The 23,636-nt window shown below is 35.7% G+C and overlaps 1 protein-coding gene across 2 annotated transcripts in view; it reads right to left on the bottom strand.

The window, feature by feature from the left end:
• The window catches only part of WDFY2 (WD repeat and FYVE domain containing 2), a 149,131-nt gene that overhangs the window by 10,944 nt on the left and 114,551 nt on the right, over nt 1–23,636 (bottom strand). For both annotated transcript variants that reach the window (XM_051987378.1, XM_051987379.1), the window contains exons 6-11: nt 23,032–23,144; nt 17,294–17,420; nt 13,524–13,629; nt 8,623–8,724; nt 7,683–7,813; nt 1,854–1,962 (exon numbers count right to left, since the gene is read on the bottom strand). In XM_051987378.1, the coding sequence (XP_051843338.1) occupies nt 1,854–1,962; nt 7,683–7,813; nt 8,623–8,724; nt 13,524–13,629; nt 17,294–17,420; nt 23,032–23,144 (688 nt within the window). The remainder of the gene's footprint in view (nt 1–1,853; nt 1,963–7,682; nt 7,814–8,622; nt 8,725–13,523; nt 13,630–17,293; nt 17,421–23,031; nt 23,145–23,636) is intronic.

The following is a 23,636-nucleotide window of genomic DNA, read 5'->3' as shown; positions in this document are numbered from 1 at the left end:
CCAACCCCTTGGTGACACCAGTTGGAGTTTTCTTGGCAGAGATACCAGAATGGTTTGCCATTTCCTTCCCAGCTCATTTTATAGATGAGGAAACAGAGGAAAACAGGATTGTGACTTTCCCAGGATCACACAACTGGTCAGTGTCTGAGTCTTCCTGACTGGATGCTCTATTCACTATGTCATCTTGCTGCCTTTAGAGATGAGGAAACTGAGACTCATATGTTGGCATCTCCATTGGCATACAGCTAATACTAAGTGTTATCCCTTGACTTCAAAACACGCTGTTATATTGCTACTGATTCTCTGGGTAGAATGGGAAGTAGCCACTGCTTTAAAATTTAAAACACTAGCTTTTTGATTGAATAAATGTTTTCACAGTAAAGAGACATCTTATTCATTATCCTTTCCTTCAAGAATTGGTGCAATTCTTACTTTTTTTCTAGAGAATCAAATTTACCCATTTTCTATTTGAATACCTAAATAGAATTTCCTGTCAATCATCTCTAGTCTAGTAATTTAGTATCTTCTTTTTAAAAAAAATCACATTTAATGTTTTCTCCTCATTTGTTTTATGTCTCAATTGGAGAATTCATTCAAATATATTCTATACTGGTGATTAAAAGAGATAGAAAGGTAAGGGAAAAACTATCCTTTTTAGCCGATTCATCGACTGTATTCAATGATTTGAAAAACTGATTCACTGAGTGCTGAGTTATCTCATTTTGTCATATCAATGGTTTGTCTATGATCTTAATCACAAGCAGGCCAACCCACAGTGATGTTACTTCCCCTTAAAATGTTAAAATACTTATTTTGATGTTTGTGATTGCATCCACTTAGGGGGTGCCTGGTGAGGAATTGCTCCCACTAACACAAATTAATACCCACCATTCCTCTTTTTCTTTTGAGTTGCTGGAGTAAATGAGATGACTTGCATAAACCCAGGTGGTACATATATAACAGGGCACGACTCTAGGGTCTCTTTATGTTTTTTATTTTTTTAAATACTTGATGAATACTACTGGACTGATGATTTTACTGGCTAAGGAATTCCTGGGTTAGGAAATTCCTTTCCACTAAAACAGGTTGGCACTTTCTCTGGAACTTACTCTGAGAAAGACCTTAAAGCAGCAGAATCAAAATCAAATAGATACTGGCCCCATAGTAACAGAGAAAACCACAGGTTTATATTATCTCTGTTGTATTGTATTTCTATTTATTCTTCTTCTTCTTTTTTTTTTTTGCTGAGGCAATGGGGGTTAAGTGACTTGCCCAGGGTCATACAGCTAGAAAGTGTTAAGTGTCTGAGGTCAGATTTGATCTCAGGTTCTCCTGAATTCAGGGCTGTTGTTCTATCCACTGCACCACCTAGCTTCCCCATTTCTATTTATTCTTGAGAAATATTTCCCAATTACATTTTAATCTGGCTCAGGGTCACTTTGGAATTTTAAATAATAAGTTTGGCACTTTCTGCCTAGAACACCGAGAGGTTAAGTGATCTGTTTCAGGGTAACACAACCAGTATGTATCAGAAGGAAGACTTAGGTCTTCCTTGCTCTGTGGTCAACTCTCCATTTATTATGTGACAATGAGTTCCTAGACCAATATTCAGTGATTTGTCTTGTTACATATATATTCTATCTCCCCAAGCAAAATATAAAATCCTGGAGAGCAAAAACTGCCTTAAAATTCCTAAAGCTCACCACCACTGTCAACACAAAGTACATGTGAAAAATGTTGTCTCACAAATCACAGATACTGCTCAAAGTCTTACCATATTATCTCAAAATGCCAAGAGGGAAAAATTCAACATGAAAATAAATAAATAAATGTGACACACAATGATCTCTTACCTTAATAACTTTGTCTGTCCCACAAGTCAATAACCAACCTCTGGTTGCATCAAAATGCACATGAACAATATTATGTTTACTGTCATGGAAGGTAGCTGTGGGTGCACGTCTGGAAGTGAAAGAAAAAAAAAACATATATATGCATACATGCACACACACACACACAAACAGATATTATAAGCATAATTAAGAAGAAACTTGGATCTCATTGTTAGTTACCTGAAACAGTCCTATTTCAGAAGGCCACAGCAGTAAATCAGAAGATCTGACTTGACTTTATGGTACTTGTGCCTGGCACAAAGTAAATACTTAATTACTTATTTTACATGACACCTTATCCTTGTTACCTAACCAACCTATTTTTCTGATCATATATTTTCTAGATAATACTTTAATGCCATTTTTACAGCAAGTAATCAATGGTAATATTTTTCATGACTTCTCATTACCTTCTAGGTCATCCACAAATCTGATTCTTTAGGGACTCTAGTGGAGGTTTTTGCAGCCATATAGCAGCAAGGAAGAATATTAGTGCTAAAAAGGGTTGTGTGTGGGCGGTGGGGGAGAGGGGAAGGGAGGCAGAGAGAAGAGAGGGGGGAAAGTAAATATTATTTCAAATGCTCCCCAATTTCCCAATTAGCCCATTCTCATCTTTCTATTCGAATACATTCCACCTACATGGGCTAACCAAGCAGGACTAACTCTGGGATTTCCATAAAACATGCTAATTACTATTCTCTCTGATTGGAAGACAGGGGCATGAATTGAAGACCTCTATTTAAGGAAGGTATTTAGTCTAGACATCTCTTATTTCTCCCTTGGTTGCACTACTATGGATCTTATTTATTTTATCATGCTCCCAAAGGGACCTTCTCACTATGCCTATTTCCTTCTTCCTCCTGAATCTCAGCTTCCTAAAAAGTGTTGTTTTCCCCCATTATATTGTAAGCTTCTCGAGGACAAGAACTATCTTCTTCCGCTTCCTATTTTTGTATCCCCAGTGCTTATCACAGTATCTGATTTACAGCAGATACTTTAATAAATGTTGATTTGTTAACTAAAGATTATAGCCTAAATAAGGGAAAAATCTTTATCCATTTGGTATAGATTTTTAGGTTTTTGTAATAGTCACAGATCCCACTGAAAAGAAAAACTACTACTAACATTATATAGCACTTACTATATGCCTCACAATTGTAAAGTGCTTTACAATTATTACAATTTGATCCTCTTGACAACCTTGGGAAAAAGAAGCTATTTTTAATTCCATTTTATAGATATGGAAACTGAGGCAGTTAAGTGACCTGTCTAGGTTTGCATAAGTAGCGTGTCTGAGGTCAGACTTGAACTCAATTCTTGCTAAACCTAAACCAGATATTTCATCCACTGTTACCACCTAGTTACCCCTAAAAGGTCTTATATATTACTATATTATGAGGCTGTGTACAATTAGCATGATGTCATGAACAAGTATTTCAGAAGCTTTTCAAGGGTTTCATTTTAGGAATGATATGGAATCCCACTTCTCATACATTTGGAAGATATATTACACAATAATTAAGTAACAAGCATTTATAAATTTCTTCTATATGTCTGGCAATAATAGGTGCTAGAAATATCAATCAATACAAAGAATAAAAAATGTCTGCCCTTATGGAGGTTAAATTCTATCTTACAATGATGGAAACTTTTGATGAGCACACACCTTCCTATTTTTGTGTTTCATTTGATGTTGAAAGGATCATTGAACAAAGTGATTTCTGTGGCTGTATCTAATACAAATTCCTTGTTGGAAAGAGAGGATGTACTTAAAAAATAACCAGCCAATAATAAATACAGCATGTTTTTGTAGCTGCTTTTCTATCAATGAGTAATGTGTCGTCTATGGAAAATCACTTATGAAAACATGCCTCTTGCCTGCACATATTTTCTTCAAGAATATCCTTTAAAAAGGTTTTTTTCTTTTCTTTTTTAAAATTGTATTTATTTTTTCCAATTACATGTAAAGACAATATTTAACATACATTTTTTAAAATAAAATTTTGAATTCCAAATTTTTTTCTTCCTTTCTTAAGATGGTAAATGTAATGTTCGGGCTAGCTTTCTGGAGGTCCTTTGGACAGGCCTTAGTCTCAGCAGGATAGATATCACGAGAATGGTCAAGGATAGTCTAGATTCTTTATTCTGGCCCAGTTAGAATGTCTATCTTCCAGTCCTTCTTAGCCCTTATAAACCTTATTGTAATTACATCATTGCAGCACACTGATAATGTGTGAACTAGAGAATCATTACATCACCATCTTAAGTACTAAGTATATATGTAGATTAGAGAACAATCATCTCATCAAGTCCACTGAGTTAACACCTTGTTTCAAGTATACTTGTTTCAAGTATATTTCTCCAAAGTTCCTGCCCTCTACAGGTAAACAATTTGATATAGGTTGTATATGTACAATCATGTAAATCCTATCTCCACATTGGCATGTCATATGACAGTTTGCAAAAGAAAAAAACCACATAAAAGTGAAAACAGAATCTTATCCAGATTTTTAAAAAAGGTGACAAAGTAGATATCCATAGTTATTGATTTCTGATAGTCTAGCTGGGGTAGGAGTTTCAGGAGGATGGAGTGGTAATTACACTATTCTGAGTGATTTCAGTATCTTCCTTTCTTTCTGTTAATTTTTTTTTTTCAGTGTTTTCATGTACATGTATTTTCAGTCCTTTGCTGTCATATTTCTCTGCTTAGAAAGGAAAATAAAGTGTATGCTGAATGAAAGTTTTTGGGCCTTTTTATATTGGTAAACTTCTCTAAGAGAGTCTGCATTTATGTGGATATATTATTAAAGCTATTAGTAATAATACTTTAAGGTTTCATTTTACAATTTAAAAAGTGCTCTCTTCAGAATAACAGGATAGATAGTGCATATATCATCTTTATCTTAAATATTAGAGAAGTGGTTCAAAGAACTTAGTCATCTTATTAATAGTCACCTAACTAATAAAAATCAGAGCTGGGAGTCAATGTTATCAGTAGAATAATGAAAAGTTGAAGATTGTTCAGGAGAACAATTAAAAAGGTGATATGACTTGAAATCATGCCACATAGAATTGCCTGAAAAAAATGGGGACTTTCCTTTGGAGAAAGTTAAGGAGAAGTATGAATAATAGCTGTTAACTAAGTATCTGAATGGAAGTTCTCTGGAAGAGAGCTTAGATTTGAACCAGGGTCACTGAAGGTAGAACACTGGGTAGAAATTGTGGAAAGACAAATTTAGGCTTGATATAAAGAAGATATTTTTATTAACTGGAAGTATCCAAGAGAATAGTGGAGAGCTGATTTCCCCTGACTAGAGGTTGTCTAGCAGAGACTGCTTAGTGACTATTTGTTGAAAACGAGGATAACCTGTTGAAGTCTATGTTAACAACATCTAAGGATGTTTAATCTTAGTCCTTCTGTCAGTCTGATCTGGGTCCCTGGGACCAAGGAAGTGGCAGAGGCTGAATAATCACCAATTTAGTGATTCATCTCTCCTCTTGAGGGCTAGATAAGGAAAAGCGTGCTAGATACTTATCATTTACTAATAGTGTTAATATTACTATCTTTTTGTAATTTCTTGTATCCATTCATAGTATTAATACTACTGCCCTTTTTGTTTTTACTATATAAATCTTTCAACATTTCACAACCAACTAGAACTTATTTAACTTTGTTAAAATACAATGGAAAACACATATGATAAAACATTAATATCCAGGAGAGGATGTCTTGAAAAGGAGCATTAAAGTTTCTACTGCAAAATAATGGCATTTTACAAAACCACATGAAGTCTGACATTTGCTGCTGTGATTGAGTGACTGCAGAATCCTCAGAATACCACCAAGATTCACTGCCACTTGGGAAATACCTTCACTTATTTGGTCTTCATTCCACTTAGATATCTAACAATTGTACTCAGGTTTATCACTCATTACAACTTGTTTCCTGTTTTGCCCAGTTCAAAAGTATTGCAAGGGCCACCCTGCATATAGAAAATAGAGAGCCATCTTCATGTCTCTTCACTATGCAATTTCTTAAGGAGGCAGATTCATGTGTTTTTCCCTCACGTGCCATTCAATCAATCAATAAACGTTTATTAAGTGCTGACCATATACTAGGTATTTTGTTAAGTCCTAGGGATAAAGGCAAAAGGCCAGCATCAAAGCATCACAAAATGTAAATATAATTTGAATAGTGATCTCTTATTCTTTACCATTATAGAAAAAAAAAGAGAAGACATGTCAAGATGGGCATATTTGAGATTTTAGGAAAGATTTATTCACCATTACCTCAAATAGCAAGTTTTAAATTTCTGTAATTGAGAAGAAGTTTATGTTGAAGGATTTTTTTAAGTAAGCTAAAGAGCTAAAGAGCACAATCTTTAATTTTAAATATTCTGAGAAAATAAAATAATCACATCAAAACTGGGTTACAAAAAAAAAAATCAGAAAAGACTGAAACAAAAAGAAAATAGCTTCAGAATGTGAGTCAGGATAGCTGAGGGTTAGGCCACATTCTTGTCAGCAACATTACTTAGTACCCTGGACAAGTGACTTGCCTTCATTATTTCTTTGTCTCGGCCATAAAATGGGTCTCAGCTGTAAAAGAAGGGGGTTGGGCTAAGGAAATTCACATTTGCTTCCAGCTGTAATGTTCAATCACGAGAAAAAAAAATGCCATACTAAAGCAAAATCAGTTTATTCATTTCATCATAGAAAGATGAATGGAAGGGAAGATAATAAATGGTCAGAACTGATAAAAAAGTTAAATCTGACTTTTTAAAAGTGGAATTATTAGAGAAAGGCTTCACCATGTACCTGTTTGATAAGTGAAAACCAGACCTTGGAAAGCAGATAAATTAGAGTTGATTATTTGCATTACAAAAGGATTCTTCATTTGTAAAGCATTCAACTACAGATTTCTTTTACATAATGAACTTTTAGTATACTCATAAAATATCATGCAATTTATAGTATATCTACTATATCAAATGATTTTTGACTTTCCAAGATGCTGAGAAGTAAGAAGGGAGAAAGAGGGCCTAGGGAATGAGGCATTAATTTAGTTGTTTCTTTTAAAAATATTCATGAGGGGGGAAAAAAGCATTAAATGGGATTCATGATAAGGCAGAATGCTTTACAAGATGATAAATGTGCTTTTAATTTTTTTAAATTAGGCAACCTTAAGTTGAAGGTAGCTCAAATGTTAGGGCTGGTCCCCAAAATCACTAGACTAATTACCTAGTGTGTACAGTATAAGTTAATGGGAAGCAAAATAAGGCCAGATAATCTGAATAGCTGGCTAAATAGTATTAATCTATTGAGGTGAAGAGTAAGCAGCACCCTCTTGGAAAATTAAATCTATTTCTAATCTTATGGTTCCAGTGAAATTCACATGTTGGTCAAGAAAAAAGTTCACATCTCCTTCCCTTCTGGACAAATTGCAACAAGGTATAAGACATGATAGGACAGACACCTGAGCATTTTTTCCTGTCGTGGCAAACTGTCTATAAGAATTCATTCAAAGAATACATTTAAATCATAACTCCTACAGTTTCAAATGTTGAACTGAAATAAAGGGGGAAAAAGATGAAGCTTCATAAGCACAGACTGCCTGGTTATAGAAGAGGGTGGGATAACATCTCTGGGATAAGATTTTATAAGATTGGGTTACACCTTCCAAACTGGCTGCTATTAACACAAACAGACACAACTTTGGGCTTTCAATTAACTGCAGCTCCCACATTTGTTCTTTTTATTTGAGTTATACAACATGCCATTGAGACTTACTCTTCATCTGTGATGGACTCATGACAGCTGTCACAGACTCTCACTTCAAATTCAAAGCCCATCAGTGGGATAGAGGAACGCTTGGAGCTACATTTGCCACAGACAGCCTTCCCACACTTCCTACAATGGTGCTGGAAAAAGAAACAAGATACAGACACATACAATATGGCCACCACAACTCTCTGAGCCAGGGCTACACACCACCTGCCAGAATCATGGATGGTCAGCAAGGCTCAAAAGGGGAAAGATTCATCCCTGAAATGGTCCATGATACAGATAGAAACATGGGAAGGGAGTCTAGCTGGAGTCCTTCTGCTATCATCTGTTTGCACCCAGTTCCTATGGGTGAAGACAATTTAATTGTCTTAAAATTTCTTCATTACAACATTCTGGGATGCTGCATCTCCTGTGCTATGAGTAAACTTGAGAACTGAAATTAAGAAGAAAAGACGGAAAGGGGAAATGAGCATTGTTTGCAAAAATCTGTCACTTAGTGTGGTATAAAAGTAATTGCTTTCTACACTTTTCAATTAAGTAGACATCTCTGCAATTCATCAAAAAGTTAAGTTCTTGCAATAAGCAAGGCATTAAGGAGAATATAATTGACCTTTGTCCTCCAAGATCTTATTATATAAAAGGAGGATTAAGCCATATGGCATTGGACAAGTACATTTCAAAGCAGAAAGAAACTGCCAAAGAAAAGACCAGGTAAAATGCTATATGTCAAGAGGGAGGGAGACCAAGTAGATAACCAACTATATTTTTCTAAAAGTGAGTATGTAAGAATAAACTTTAACAGGTAAAAGTGGAATTAAATGTAGTTATAAAGTAAGTTCTATATGGGGGGGGGGGGGGAGAGAGAGAGAGAGAGAGAGAGAGAGAGAGGAGAAAGGAAAGAGAATGAATGAATGAATGTGTCTAAAGTGTTCAGTGAACTAACCTGTCTCAAGCCAATTTTTTTACTGTCCCACATTTGCTTGAAGTTCCAGAAGAAAGGCTGGTCACATTTTTGACAGGAATCACTATCCAACCATTCAGGAGTCTTGTCAACAAAAAACACAAACAAGAGAGGCCATACAAGGTTTAAATGGTTGTAACGGATAAAGATCCACTGATGCATAAGCATTGATGCTATGTGAGCATATATAAGACAAAATGCCATCTTCAAATGCATACTTTTTTGGGAGGAAGTAGAATTGGGGAAATAAAATAATCAGTAAGGTAAATAGGAAAATTATGGGGCCTGGGCCTAGGGTTTCAAAGATATCAGGTACTCCCAGATAAAGAAAACACCTTCTACCAATGCAGTCTTCTTTGAAAAACTTAAAACCATAGAGACTTTCCATAGGAAGAGGCTTTGAATTCAGGGGAGCTCAGACTCTGAACAAGATTAAAACCTAACTGGGAAATATTTAACAGAATGAATATTAAAAAAAAAAAAAATAGATGCTAATTTGCAATTTTTCTAAGCCAGCATGTATCTAGGATCCATTTCTATTTCAGTCTGACCCCGATTGGCCTAAGCCCTGAGAGAGCAGAATGTTTGCTCTATATTATGCAGATAGAATGGGTTAGACATGGGATATTTGAACTTAGGAACACCAGGCTTGGCAGACTAAATCTCTATCCACTATGTCATGCTGTCTCTGGTTAAGTAAAGACAACATCTATATTGAGGAAACAGAACTCAGATGTGCTTATAATGCTGCCGATTAAAAGTTGCAAGTACTTTTTTTGCTTAATTGACTAGTCTGTTCCCAAATTAATAGCAACAAAAACAAAAAACTAGCCTCACTGGTCTTCCTATATCATTCTGATCCATTTATCTTATCTCATACTACAAGATACTGGTGCAAAAGAGAGGATGAGTAAAAGGCCCACAAAATTCTCTCCCACACTAACTCCACAAGCACACTACAAACAACTCAGTTATTACCAAATAGGACCTGTGATTATTTGAGATTTTGCATCAACAAAACTTGAAAAAAGTGATTTCATCTCTTTTAATGGCCTCAAACGTGATTAAGGTGGTTGGATTTTCTTTGTGGCAGCTCTTTTCGTAGTGGCAAGGAACTGGAAACTGAGTAGATGCCCATCAGTTGGGGAATGGCTGAATAAGTTATGGTATATGAATATTATGTTCTGTAAGAAACGATCGGCAGGATGATTTCAGAGAGGCCTGAAGAGACTTACATGAACTGATGCTGAGTGAAATGAGCAGAACCAGGAGATCATTGTACACGGCAACAACAAGATTATAAGAAGATCAATTCTGATGGACTTGGCTCTTTTCAACAACGAGGTGATTTAGGATAGTTCCACTGGTCTTGGGATGGAGAGAGCCATCTGCATTCAGATAGAGGACTGTCGGGACTGAGTATGGATCACAACATAGTATTTTCACCTTTTTTGGTATTGTTTCTTTGTTTTTTGTTTTCTCTCATTTTTTTCTTTTCTTGTTCTTTTTTTTCTTGTGCCGCATGATAATTGTGGAAATATGTTTAGAAGAATTGCATTTGTTTAACATATATTGGATTGCTCTGGGGGAGGATGTGGGGGGAAGGGAGGGAAAAAATTTTGGAACACAAGGTTTTGCAAGAGTGAATGCTGAAAACTATCTTAATTTTGAAAATAAAAACCTAAAAAATAATCTTGTTAGACTTTATTCTCAGCAATCTATGATGATATGCTTAAATCTTGATGATGCATCTATAAAGCCTGCTCATTTTAATGTAATCACTCCACTTTAATTTGCACATAGGAGTTGTTAGGGAAATTGGCTATTATTCATAATCTGGATATGTCCAGCCCAACAGAGCTCATCTTTTAGCAAAGGGACTGAGATCCATATTTTTAAAAACTATAGGTAACTTAAAACATTGGTAAATGAAAGTAAGGGCCAGATCCATCTATCTGACTAGAAACAAAGAAAAGGGCCAAGATTCTATTTGGTCTCTTGTGCACATCTGATGTCAGACTAAATACAGACTAGACTAGATCTGCTGAAATAATATTTATGAAGATTTTAGTTTAAAATAATATTTCCCCCTAAGAATTGACTTTTCCATGCTATGATTTTTTTTACAAGAAAAATTTAAAAGAAAATTTAAATAAAAATTCCAGAAATGTCTATTTAAAAAAAAATATATATATATATATATCTTTATTTTGATATATATGAAGAAGTCATGTGATATTTACTATGAGGGATTAGATCAAGTTCATTTTTGTCTTCAGGTCTTTGCATATGAAAAGATTTGATTATGGACTTTTGGATGCTACTAATCTGTCATCGTTGTTGTTTGCCCTTTGTTCTTGAAAAGGACCACAACCATGTCAGGGAAGTGACAACATGATATACAAATTCTATTTGAAGCCTCATATTCCCCATTAAAACTCTCTGATTATTTCTAACAACTTCTGTCAGGTACCCTTAACTTACAGTCTGTGGATAGATTTCAAAATGACTAAACAGTTAGGTAGCAGATTTTTTTTTCCTCAATTAGATAAAAATTTTACATGTATTTTCACATGATATATATAGAATATCTAGAAAGCAGCAAAGTGTGACTGAAAATATTTTGGCTATAGGATTGTGAGTTCCAACCTAGAACCCTCTGTCATAGCATTTCCTAGATGCCTAAAGGCCACTTTTTTTTAGAGGATGGGAGGGGACATTAGAGATTTTCAAAAAGATACAATTAGAGAAGCTTCTTCTAGCTCTAATATATTGATGTAGACTTTCAGAAGAGATTGGTGTAAAAAGCGTTGGAGAAAAGGAATGGACCCCTTTCCTGAATTTTTATACCAGATCTGATACTGCCTCCTTTAATTATTACATCTAATTTACCCAAGTCAAAGTTAGTTGCTCAGCACAAGGTATTGGGCTATGCTTTCTAAAGCATACAACCCTTATCCCCCCTCCCCCTCTTCCTTTCCCCCTTCTCTGTCTCTCCCTTTCCCTTGCCCCCTCCCCCACTAGTGATCCTGACAATTCAACCTATTTCAGTTCCCCTCATCTATAAAAAAGAAAGAACTCCTACTACCTAGGAGTGGTGTGAGGACCAAATAGGATGATATTGTAAAGCATTTTGGCAAGCCATAAAATGCTGTTTAAGTGCTAGCTATTATTACTGGAAAAAAATTACATCTCTATTTTCTCTACCTTCTTATTGGAATTTAGCATCTCTTTCACTTATGAAAACACACACACACACACACACACACACACACACACACCTTATTCTAAGAATTCTAAGTTTTGCCAGAGTTGCCAAGGGGTTTCTGATATAAAAAATGTTACTTGCTATAGGAATTAAATTAGCTAATGGAAACCTAAAACTTAATCAACTTTGAATCAAGATTGTGGCTGCAATGTTACCAAAGTCAATCTATATTTCTGTACCATAAATGGAGAGGAAATGTTAGTTTTTTACAATAATAAAGCAGGTATTGAAAAGTAGTTTAAAAAAAAAAAAAAGGGCATTTACACAGTAAGTCTGATCATTTCTATATGAAAGTAGGTCACACTACAAAAGATGACCAAGCAGGTAATTAAGCTACTAATAATGCCAGTCTTGTTCAGGATAGAGGAACATATACACTCGAAATACTCTTACAGAGGATCATAGGTTCACAGAGCTAAAAGTGGACATTTCTGAAATGCTTGCTAGAATAATTGTACCAATCCATAGTTCTGTCAACAAAGTCTGCTTGTCTTTCTTTGGACCATTCTCATCTTTTGCATTGTTCAGAGATATTTTTCAAGAAGAAAAATTTTACAATTTCTCACTATACAACAGTAATGCTGATTTTTAATTAGTTACTAATAGAACTCCTGTGGATTAATGGATTGAGCAAATAAAGCTATAATCTTCTTAAGCATTTAAGTAATGACACTTAAAAGGTATTACATTTCCAATAATAACAGCAACTCTTATAAAATGGGAATGGAATACGGAGGTTATAGTCATTGGTCTATCTCTGTTGTCTTTCTAAGTGTAGCTCTCTTCCTTTGTCCTTTGTGCATATAGTAAGGAAACAAATTACAATGACAAGATTACAAATGTAATGGCTAATTCTTCTAGGATCATTTTATCCTAGAGAAAATGGGGAAATGGTCATTACAAAGTTCCTATCACAGTAAATTTGGTGGAAAAGTAACTATAAAATCAAAAGATATTTCTCCATATCAAAATTCATTTGAAAAGAGTGCTGTTGCTTACTACTTAAAAATGACCTATCAAAATCTCCCAAAAATGCCTATTTAGGGATGAGTTTAATATATGACCACTCAAGTGGAAGTATAAGAATTTAGTGATTTTGAAAACCATCTCAGTGAGTTTTTTCCTGATCAGAAGGATCAAATATCTTAACTTTCCGAAATGATATTTCTCAAATACTTACCAAACATTTCTCTAAATAACACCATAATTTCTCTCAATGACATAAAATACTTGAGCATTCTATTTTGGTAGCATGCCTTAACACTGCACAAAAGAACTAATCACCTTAAATAGACATTTAGTTTTCCCTATGAACAATTTTATTGCTAGTGGGAAAACAGGCTCTAGGTGAAGAAATCTCTTAGGAAAATCAGAGTTCTTTTGAAATCTCTCTGCTCTATTGCAGCATTAATTAATTCCATACCCTGGCTCCTCCATCCCTAAAGGGTAATGAATGATGAGATTTCCCCCCACCTGCTGACTTAATTTTGATACCCATCAAAACATTATATTTTATAGGCTTAATGATGAAAATCTACAGGTTTGCCTCAGTGTAACTTTGGTTTGTGTGGCTCAAATTTCCTTATTGTTGAAGGAGTTCCTACTGGAAACCTACCTCTTGCCTCTGGACATCCATGTTCCAGACCACAATGCCACCATCTCCTCCACAAGAGATGAGCTGTCGAGTATGTGGAGCATAGGAGAGAGCTTGGACTTTGTCACTGTCAAAGAAAAAGTATTATTAACAAACAAGGATGGATGGCAAACTAAGGCCTTGAAATAGAAAGTATCATTTCGTTCAACATATATTTATTAAGCACCTAATATTAAGTAACTACTATATTCAATATTTTGTGCCAGGCTCAAGAGAGACAAAAATAAATAGTACCTGGCTTTTGTCCTTCACGTACATACTTCTTTGTTTCCCAGATTTTCTTTAAAATTCATGTCAAATCCTACTTTCTACAAGAGACCTCTCCTAGTCCCCCTCTCCACTAATTCCTTACCTCCAGGATTTCATTTAATTCACATTTTTGTTTTGCCCAGAAGTGAGTTTCTTGAAATCAGAAAAATTTTGCCTTGCTTTATATATTTGTATCTCCAGTACTTACTAGTACAATGCCTGGCACATAGAAAACTTTTAATAAATGTTTATTAATTGACATTCTTGTTGGTAATACATAAACAGGTAGACTAAAAATTGGAATAGGACAAGCATCTAAAGATATAAAAATTTAATAGGATCATATGAAAAGGGGGAGAAATCACTTCTAGCGATAGAAATCATAACATGGGGCATGAGTAGGGCCTGGAAGGATGGCTAGAGTGCCAAAGCAGAGATAAGGTGATTTCAGGAAAACCAACCAGTTTTATAACCAGTAAGCACATAATTGTTTGTTCCCAGCTCCAGTTCTTATTGGTGACTACTGAAGCTAATCTCAAATAACTAATAATCTCATTTTGGGGGCAGAAAATTAACTTAGCTCTTGTCAGAGTAGGCTATTGACTGTTTCTGACCATTGCTACTGGATGAGGATGTTTCTACTTTCTTATTTATCTAACCTGATTTAAACATTAATGATCTATGACCTCAGGGCAGATAATGCCTCTACACAGGTGTGCGAAAGCAAAAGGGAAGCTGCACCAGATAGAGCAGGTCTGTTTATAAGCTTCCTGTGATTTGGTTACAAGGATCACAATTCATTTGTTAAAATCATCCTCATATACATAGAGGGTAAAATAAAACCAATACAAAATATGGAAGGAATTGCTTTGACATTCCTAACTAGCAGCAAAATACAGCCCCCACATAACAAAGGTACATCTGACAGAATGATGATGCAGTGACTGCTAATAAACACAGGTGGAGTTCAGGGGCCAAGCCCTCGGGCAGTTGCCTGAATACCTCACTTTGTAATAAAGTTGCATTGGGACTTCTTTACTTGGAAGTAAAAAACCTTAGGAGTAAAGCAGGCTTCCCCTTGGTCAACTTCTCCAGTTCTACAGATGAAAGGTTATAAGGAAATGAAATATTCCTTCTTTCCGTGTAAAGCCAGGTGATATCACAGCCAGGCTCCCATTCTAGAGAGCATCTCAATACAGTGGCTTTTGTTCACTTATTTTTCAGTCATGTCTGACTCTTCACAACCCCACTTGGAGTTTTCCTGACAGAGGTCCTGCAGGAGTTTATCATTTCCTTTTCCAGCTCATTTTACAGATGGGGAAACTGAGGCAGTGTTGTAACCTGTCCAGGGTCACATAGCTAGAAATTGTAGTATCTGAGACCAGATTTGTACTCAGGAAGAGGAGTCTGGCAGTGGGCACTCTATTCACTGCACCACCTAGCTATCCCCAACACAATGACTATTATCTCACAGAGGAGCGCCTTTTATTTATTAGGCAATTTAAAAGCATAAAGTCCATTTCATACAATCATGAGGATCTACCAGCTCCTAGGGTTACCCCAAGTGGGAACTTTTATCATCAGCCCCATTATTTTTAAGAAGATTAATAATAAAAAAGAAACTTATAATTCTATGTCTTATGGTTTTTGATATTTTTCATTATTCCTTTGTTATTAATATTGAGACAGAATGAGATTGCTCTTATTTTCACACTATCTTCAAATCTTGCTTCTCGGTACAAAGGGGAGAAATGACCACTTCTCCAGAGTTTATTAACATCTTTTTAAGATTTTTTTTTCCATGAAGAGTAGAAAAGAAAAAAGAATAACTTGCTGGTTAATCTATAATTATTTTTATTTGTTTTAAATTAAGACACCATTTAATAAAATTAAAGGAATTAAGATATTAGGAAGAATAGCTACAAAGTATAAGAGATTGTTAACCTGAAACCAATTAAGAAAATATCAGTGTTTTGTAGGAATGGAATTTGATGCATACATCAGAGTTGCTGAATTTGACACATGGTAAATGTCTAGTGAAGTATTTCTGTAACCCTATTCGATGCTTTGACAAAATAACTAATATATAAGACAAAAATAGTCAGAAACAGAGGGACCTTTTTTTTTTCCCTCCTCCCACGGTGCAATCAGTATGTTTCCCCATTTGTGGCAGAAGAATGAATGCACAGATATACTATGATTGCAATTAATATCACAGAAGTACATTTTTGCATATGGTTTTACTTGAACTTAAAAGTATTTTAACACTAATCAAATTATGTCTTCACTAGTGCCTAAATCAACTTGATACAATGATGAAATTTCTATAATAGCAACTAAGATAGATAACTTGATTTTTGATTTCTGAAAATTATCCTTGAATTAAAAACAAGTAAAAAAGGATTGTTATTTATGCTCTTAGGAAATTAAGTGAGTGGTCTTAATAGTTATCATTCCTCCAATATGAGGCTTTCAAATACTATTTTATTTTAACCAAAACACACAATAGCCAATTTAATAGTCTAATCACAGTAAACATCCTTCATAATGTATCAAGGAATTTTCTGATTCAACTTTTTGACAATCAGAAAGACCTACAAATAGTAAGGCAAATTATATCTTATTTAGGAGGCAGTATTATACTAGCAAGAGCAGAGGCTCTGGAGTCAGAGGAATCCAAATCCTGCCTAGGATAATCACAACTTGTATGACAAGTAGGGGGTTGGATGAGATGGTCTTTGAGGTCTCTTCTAAGTGTCATCCTCTAATTCCATGACAAGACTTATGGAAGGTTCAGACTAGGCAAACCAGGGCTTGCAGTCCAGAAAGTGGTGGACAGAACACTGAACAAAGACTGTCAAGAGTGAGGTGTTAAGTCTGACTCTTGGGAACATATATACTTGTTGCTCACTACCTCTTTAGGTCTACATATTCTCCTTTGAAAAATAGACCTCCCTCCCAGGGATGTGAGAATCAAATGAAATAATGCATATTTTGAAAGGACTTGGGAAAACATTTAAGGAAAAAAAAAATAACTTGACACCCTACCAAATAACAGTGCATTATGCATCAACAAAATAGCCATTTTACTTTCAAGAGTAATGAAGTTACATATATTCCCTCTTCTTGACAACTGTTTCTAGATGACTGTTGCTCTTATTAAACCTATTTTATTTCTTCAACAGCCTCTTCAGCTTAATAAACAGGCTAAGCTTCTTCCCTTCCCACCTCCACCTTCAATGTAAGATGTCCCAGTTGTACTTAGTTGATAGCACATCAGCTGAGCCATGAGAGCAGATACTTCCTGAAGGTAAGAACCGTCTTGCCTTTTTTTTAAAAAAACAACTAGGTATATCTGGGAAGTTGTACTTTCCAATTGGAAGATTCTTCTGACATTTCTTCTATAAAAGAAACATGCATTGGCAATAGCAAGAGTAGTAGGGACAATGGGAACACCTGGGTCAGAGCTCCCCCTGACTTACTTGTGTCCTTGGAGCTCAATTGCTGTTCCTTTTCTTCCACCAATGTCCCACATAATGACCGAGTGATCAGAACTGCCAGAAAACAGCACCCGATGGACTGGGTCCCAACATAAGGCTGTCACCCCACCTACAAGAGGAAAGACAAAGCTATATACACACATAAGTGAGAAAATGAAGTTTCCCAGAACCTAGCTGATGAAGGGGAAGCCTGACAGGCTCTATATGTCCCGGGTAAGACTGACTATAGAATAATAAAAAAGATTTCCCAGACACCAGACCCTTTGCTTTATTTTCCTATCAAAGTAAGGCTGCAAGTGCACCACAAACAGCAGTGGCTTTTATAATACAAGAACATGCTGGTATAGCAATACAAAGAGTGCTGGACATGAAGTCACAAAGATCTGGATTCAAATTCAGCTCCAGATACTCACTAGCTGTGTGACCCTAGGCAAATCACTTAATTTCTGCCTCAATTTCCTCATGTGTAAAACGAGGATAATCATGGCATCCACCTTTTAGGCTTGCCGTGAAAATCAAATGAAATAATTATAAAAGGCTTAGCACAATGCACGGCATAAAACAGGTACTACACTGGTTGTTTAGTCATCTTTCAGTCATGTCCGACTCTCTGTGATGCCTTTTGATGTTTTCTTGGCAAAGACACTGGATCAGTTTGCCATTTCCTTCTCCAGTTCATTTTACAGATGAGAAAACTGAGGCAAATGGGCTGAAGTGACTTGCCAGGGTCACAAAGCTAGGAAGTGTCGGAGGCAGGATTTAGACTCAGGAAGAAGAGTCTTTCTGACTCCAGGCCAAGAACTCGATCCACTGCACCTTCCAGTTGCCTAGATGCTGTATAAGTAGCATTTCTGATAGCTGTTGTAACACATTTTCCAGAAGACTTCTTTCTTATCTTGCTTTATGAACTACTGTTGTTTCTAAGGAAACGAGAGAGTATAAAAATTGCTTTGTATTTGTCTCAAAATAATTTTTTTTAAAGATATGGGAGCATCTCTGTGTGTGTCTATATATACATAACTCCCCTCCCAAGATTATTCCTTCCTTACCTGTAATTAATGAATTTCTCTTACCATTTACACCTTGCCAAGTATACATCCTTAATTGCAACACTTCAGAGCTTACAGGAATTATTGGATTCCTGGCACATAAACTAATGGACAATGGATTCCTTTTGGACTATTTCTAGGACTTTTGGACATGTGTAAATTTTCATGTTGATTCATGTTATCTGTTACAGTACTACTAGCCTGTGTTATATTGCAATGTGCTTATGTAAATTATGTGTAATGCTTCCCATATTGATGGATTTATGTATACCATGTATATCTGTTTCAAGTTCTAATCCATGATGGATTTATGTGTACCTATTTCAAGTGAGCTCCTTTAGAAAGCCGCTAATCTGATTTGATTTCCTATTTCCTTTGGTGTTTTCATCTCCCTGTCTGAGGTGTCAGGGAGGGTGCGATCACTTTCTTTTTATGATGTTTTCACTTCTTTTTTGAGCTAAATAATCCTGAATAATCTCACAGTGAGACGGATGAGTTCACTATAAATATATGTTATCAAAACTCAAAAAGGCCCTCACTGCTGCACAGAAATCACTTCTTCCTCTTTAAATGACTATCACAATTTCCACAGCAATTACTCCAAACTCTTTGGAACTGGTACTATTCATATTATTACAGGGTTTCTGAACTTGTTTTGGGTCATGGAATCTTCTGGTGATGCCTACAAAGCCTTCTTCAGAATGCTTTTAAATGCAGAGGATTACAAAGGAAATCACTAATACTGAAACATGAAATATTTTTTTAAAAGTTTACAGAGACCAGGTGAAAAACTCCTGATATACTGTGACATATTTAACATGTATAGGACTGCTTGCCATCTGGGGGAGGAAGTAAAGGAGGGAGGGGAGAAGTCGGAACAGAAGTGAGTGTAAGGGATAATGTTGTAAAAAATTACCAAGGTATGGGTTCTTTCAATAAAAAGTTATTTAAAAAAAAAAAGCAAAACTCCTGATACAGAAACATATCATTGATTTTCAAGGACTCCATTATCATTCCTATTCTGACAATTCTCAAATCTACTTATCTAATTCTAACCTCTCTGCTGACTTCCTCCTGTCTAGAATCTACTAGGTATCTAAAACCCAACACATCTTATTACTGTTGAGGTTGCTACCAAATGCCCAATCCAGAAGGCCCACCATCTAATTATCATTCTCAACTCCTCACTTTCTCTCCTCCTTCGGCGTCTAAACTGTTGCTAAGGCCTGTCAATTTTACCTCTGCATCCTCTCTCTTCTCTGATATCACTGCCACCAGGTTGGATTGGCCCTCATCACCACCTGCCTAGGCTATAGTAATAGCTGAGCAGAGAACTGAATGAGGCCTCATGTCTCTCAACCTCCATGTTAAGAGCATGAATGCACTATAAAGCTTGAGGATATTCCCAGATGATCCTGGAGAAAATCTGATCATCTAACTAAAGGTTCACTTTGTATTAGCAAAACTAAAAATGCCCATTTAATTTTGCTTCACTGAAAAGGCTCCCTGGAATGGAAATGTGATACATGATGTCTTTTGTAGCCTCACAAGTTTCTGTTCTGTGTATGAGTATTTCAATAGATTTTATAACAAGTCACAACTTAAACTTCAAATTTATTTTTAACATATATTAAATTAGGTTGCCTTGATAAGGTTTTAAAGAGAACATTTTTTCTCCAAAAAGTCCAATTTGCTTATTCTAAACATGGCAATCTTAAAAAGAAAAAAGATATTAATTAAGCAAGGCTTGTCAAAGTCTGCCTTTTTCTCCTCAATATCCTTTTAGATCAAAGTGATAGCTCTGATAGAAGATATTTTTGGTTCATACAAAAGACTCAAAGAAGTCTGCATAGCCCTAAAACATGTTCCTGTACCTGCCAAAAAAATGGAACCAGCAGAGGGAGCATAAGAATACAAAACCTGTTAGTTCCATGTCTCTGTAGAATTTAAATGTTATGCTTTTGCCTTTTAGGCATACAGACTCAAGGGATACTGAGGGCACTTACCCATTAATTCAAGTTTTGTTTTGTTTTTTAATAAAAGGATCTAGCCAAAAATCATGGTGCCAGTGAAGTACACTAAACTACAACAAAGACTACTATAGTGACTCAAATGGCTGCTTCATTCATTATATATATTCAAAGATGGTTTCAAACCTGAACCAATGGGTTCCTAGTCACTTCTAGGGTTGATCCTGATCCTTCCATGAAGTAGCTCATTCTTTGATGGGACTGGAAGAGTGCCCTACAGATCCCCAGTCAAACATAATCTTACGGCTGTACTAACAGGAATGTTGATCTAGAATGGTTGGGGAATGCAAAAATGGTTCAATTTTGCATCTTATATCAGAGATGGGAGGGTTAGTTTGGGATGTTGAGGGAGTTGTGGACAAAAGTAGGCCTCGTTGGCTTCCCATGGTCTAAATTCAAAGCCATAATTAACTAATATTAGAGAAATAATAATGACAACATGACCCTAAGACCTGCTACAGGTGGGTTAATGACCTACCTTTGATGGGATCTGCCTCCTTCCCTGCCTACCACATTGAGATGTTAGAAAAAAAGAGATGAGAGTTGCTGTCAACCCTAAGGAAAAAAAAACAGGATATAAATCCAATCACACTAGCCCAGACTTACCATCTAGGCAATGCAGGGGCCAGCTGTGGTTTACAGAACAACTGCAGAGGCCTGCTCACTGCTGCTGGCAGCAACACAGAACAGAAAGTGCTAGGTCTAGGCCGGATCTTATAAGAGGCAGATTAAATAATCAAAGCAGCAGCTGAAATGTGACCCTGACCCAATCAGAAGAGTAGAGAATTGTCTTAACTATCCTATTCTTTGTTCTTAAAAAACTTTAAGACATTTTAACAGGATTATGACAAACAATAAAAAATTAATAAACCCCAACCATCTTTCTTCAAATACTCCCAAAAGGGAAACCCAACTTTTTCCCTCCTGTACTTGCTTTACATCAATTATGAGGAAAGGTTAAAGAAACTGGGATCATCCCCCTCCCCAAGTGAAAGTTAAACAGAGGCTATTAATGGCCTTTGTTTGCCTTGGAGTTGGGGGTGGAAATGGAAGAAGTGTTATTGGGCAGAAGAGAATTTCCTTGCAGTCATAGCTCTTGAAGGTAGGAGAATTTCCTTGCAGTCATAGCTCTTGAAGGTAGGAATAGAAAAATTAAGGCCAGAGAGTACTTAGAACATTTAGTCTTAACGTTTACTTTCCAGAAAAGTAAACTAAGGCTAGGGAAACTCCCTCCCTTCCTCAAAAAAAAAAAACAACACCCAATCAGGGTTTTTTCACTACACTATGGTGCTTTTAGGGAAATCTTTTGTTTTTACTAGATAACACCATAGTAAAAGAAATATGCAAAATATCATCACTTATCCTTGTATATTTAGACTATCCTTAATATGGTCAAGATCATATAAAATAATATGACATCATAGATCTCCCAATACAACTTGATGCCATTGGTGACCTCATTAAGCTCTTTATTCTCTCAGATGTTTTCCTGCATACATATTTGTTCATATGTCTAAAGCAATACTATCTGATCAGTAGGAACATTCCCCTCTTTTCACATAGAAGGACAGACTAGAACAGTAGAAAGAGGAACTGCTCTGGGGGCAGAAGACATCATAATTCAGATATTGTGATTTTGACTAAATCATTTAATCTCCTGGAACATTAGTTTTCCTTATCTGGAAAAGGATGAGCTAGAATAGATGACTTTGAGGGTTCCTAGCAGTTCTAGATCCCATCAATCTCTTTCTTCTCAGTCTCATTCCAAGTGTCCATCCTCACCTTCTTTCTCTAGGGACCTTTCTCCTTACCCTGAAGCAATTAGTGAGCCAGTGAAGTAATCATCTAACAGGTTAACAAAGTTAGACACAGAGACATTAATTCCAAAATGCAAATGGAAAAGTTGACCAACAGTGGAAATGGTGGCCAAATGGGTCTTAAATACCACAGAAATACCTAATAATCATAAAAACTAGGAATAATAATTTATCTAACAGCTTAATCATGGGTTTGGCGACATAATGCTAGACATATTGCATAGGTATGATGTAGAAATAGAGACTGGTCACATTTTCAAGCCCAAAGCCTCTTAATATAAAAGCTAAATTAATTAATAACTTAACTATTTTTTAAAGTAGCTTAGTTAAAAATGATGAAACTTTGTTTCATTTATATATATTATATCACACATGTCAACTAAACTGGATGCCCATTATATGTGGAGTGAAGGTAAGAGACAGTGTAAATAGCTGCATCCTCCAATCCTCTCTCCACAGGTTTCCAGGTTTGAGTTACTGTCACAGTTTCAAACAATGTCTTACTAATGTCTGCCAAAATAAGCTTTCCTTAAAACAAAATAATGAATGGAAAAAAAAAAACTAAATAATTTATCATTTTCCAAATAGATTGATGTCTCATATTGTGACTATTATAGAAAAATGCTAACATTTATTCTATTTAAGCTGTCTGAAATTAGCATACATATACAACACTAAGGAATATTATTTTTACACACACACACACACACACACACACACACACACACACACACACACACCCTCTTTGCTTTCATCATAGGCTTGTGTTCTGCAATCTCAGTATGGTTTTGCAGTAATTTTGATGACTTTTTTCTCACATCTACCTGTATGTCCTTTGATTGTTGTGACAAGGCTACAGTTTTCTTGCTCCAGTTTGAGGATTGTAACTTGTCCTGAATGATCACCAACAAATACATGCCGAGTATCAACATCAAATCTGGTATGGAACATTAAGGGACTTTTATCAAGAACAAATGAATGGATGGAAAGGAAGAAAACAAATTCTTTTAATTCTTAAAATGCTTAAAAATCATAAGAAAGACAGCACACTGAAGTGTTTACATGCTTTTTGTAGATTATCAACTAGAAGTAGAACAACATTTAAGTTAGAAAGGACTACCGTATAGTTTATCTAGATTAACTATGACAAGAACTTAACAGGCTCAATATGATTCCTAACAACCTTCCTGAAAGGAAGATTGATAATAAAATTCATTAAAAGACATACAAAATTTCTTTGTTAGAAGGCTAAATTAATACAACCTTATATATCTAAGATTGATTGGGATGAGCTACAATCTGGATATGCAGAAATCCACATAATTCCAATAAGTGCCCATGGGACCTTTTCCTACATAGAAATGGGCTGGAGATCAAATATGATGGAGAAATTCCACATCCTATCTTATGGACTGATATGCTGAAAATT

The sequence above is a fragment of the Antechinus flavipes genome, chromosome 3 (assembly GCF_016432865.1).
Source record: "Antechinus flavipes isolate AdamAnt ecotype Samford, QLD, Australia chromosome 3, AdamAnt_v2, whole genome shotgun sequence".
In the NCBI taxonomy this organism is placed as follows: Eukaryota; Metazoa; Chordata; class Mammalia; order Dasyuromorphia; family Dasyuridae; genus Antechinus; species Antechinus flavipes.
This window is presented reverse-complemented; position numbering and strand designations above follow the sequence as displayed.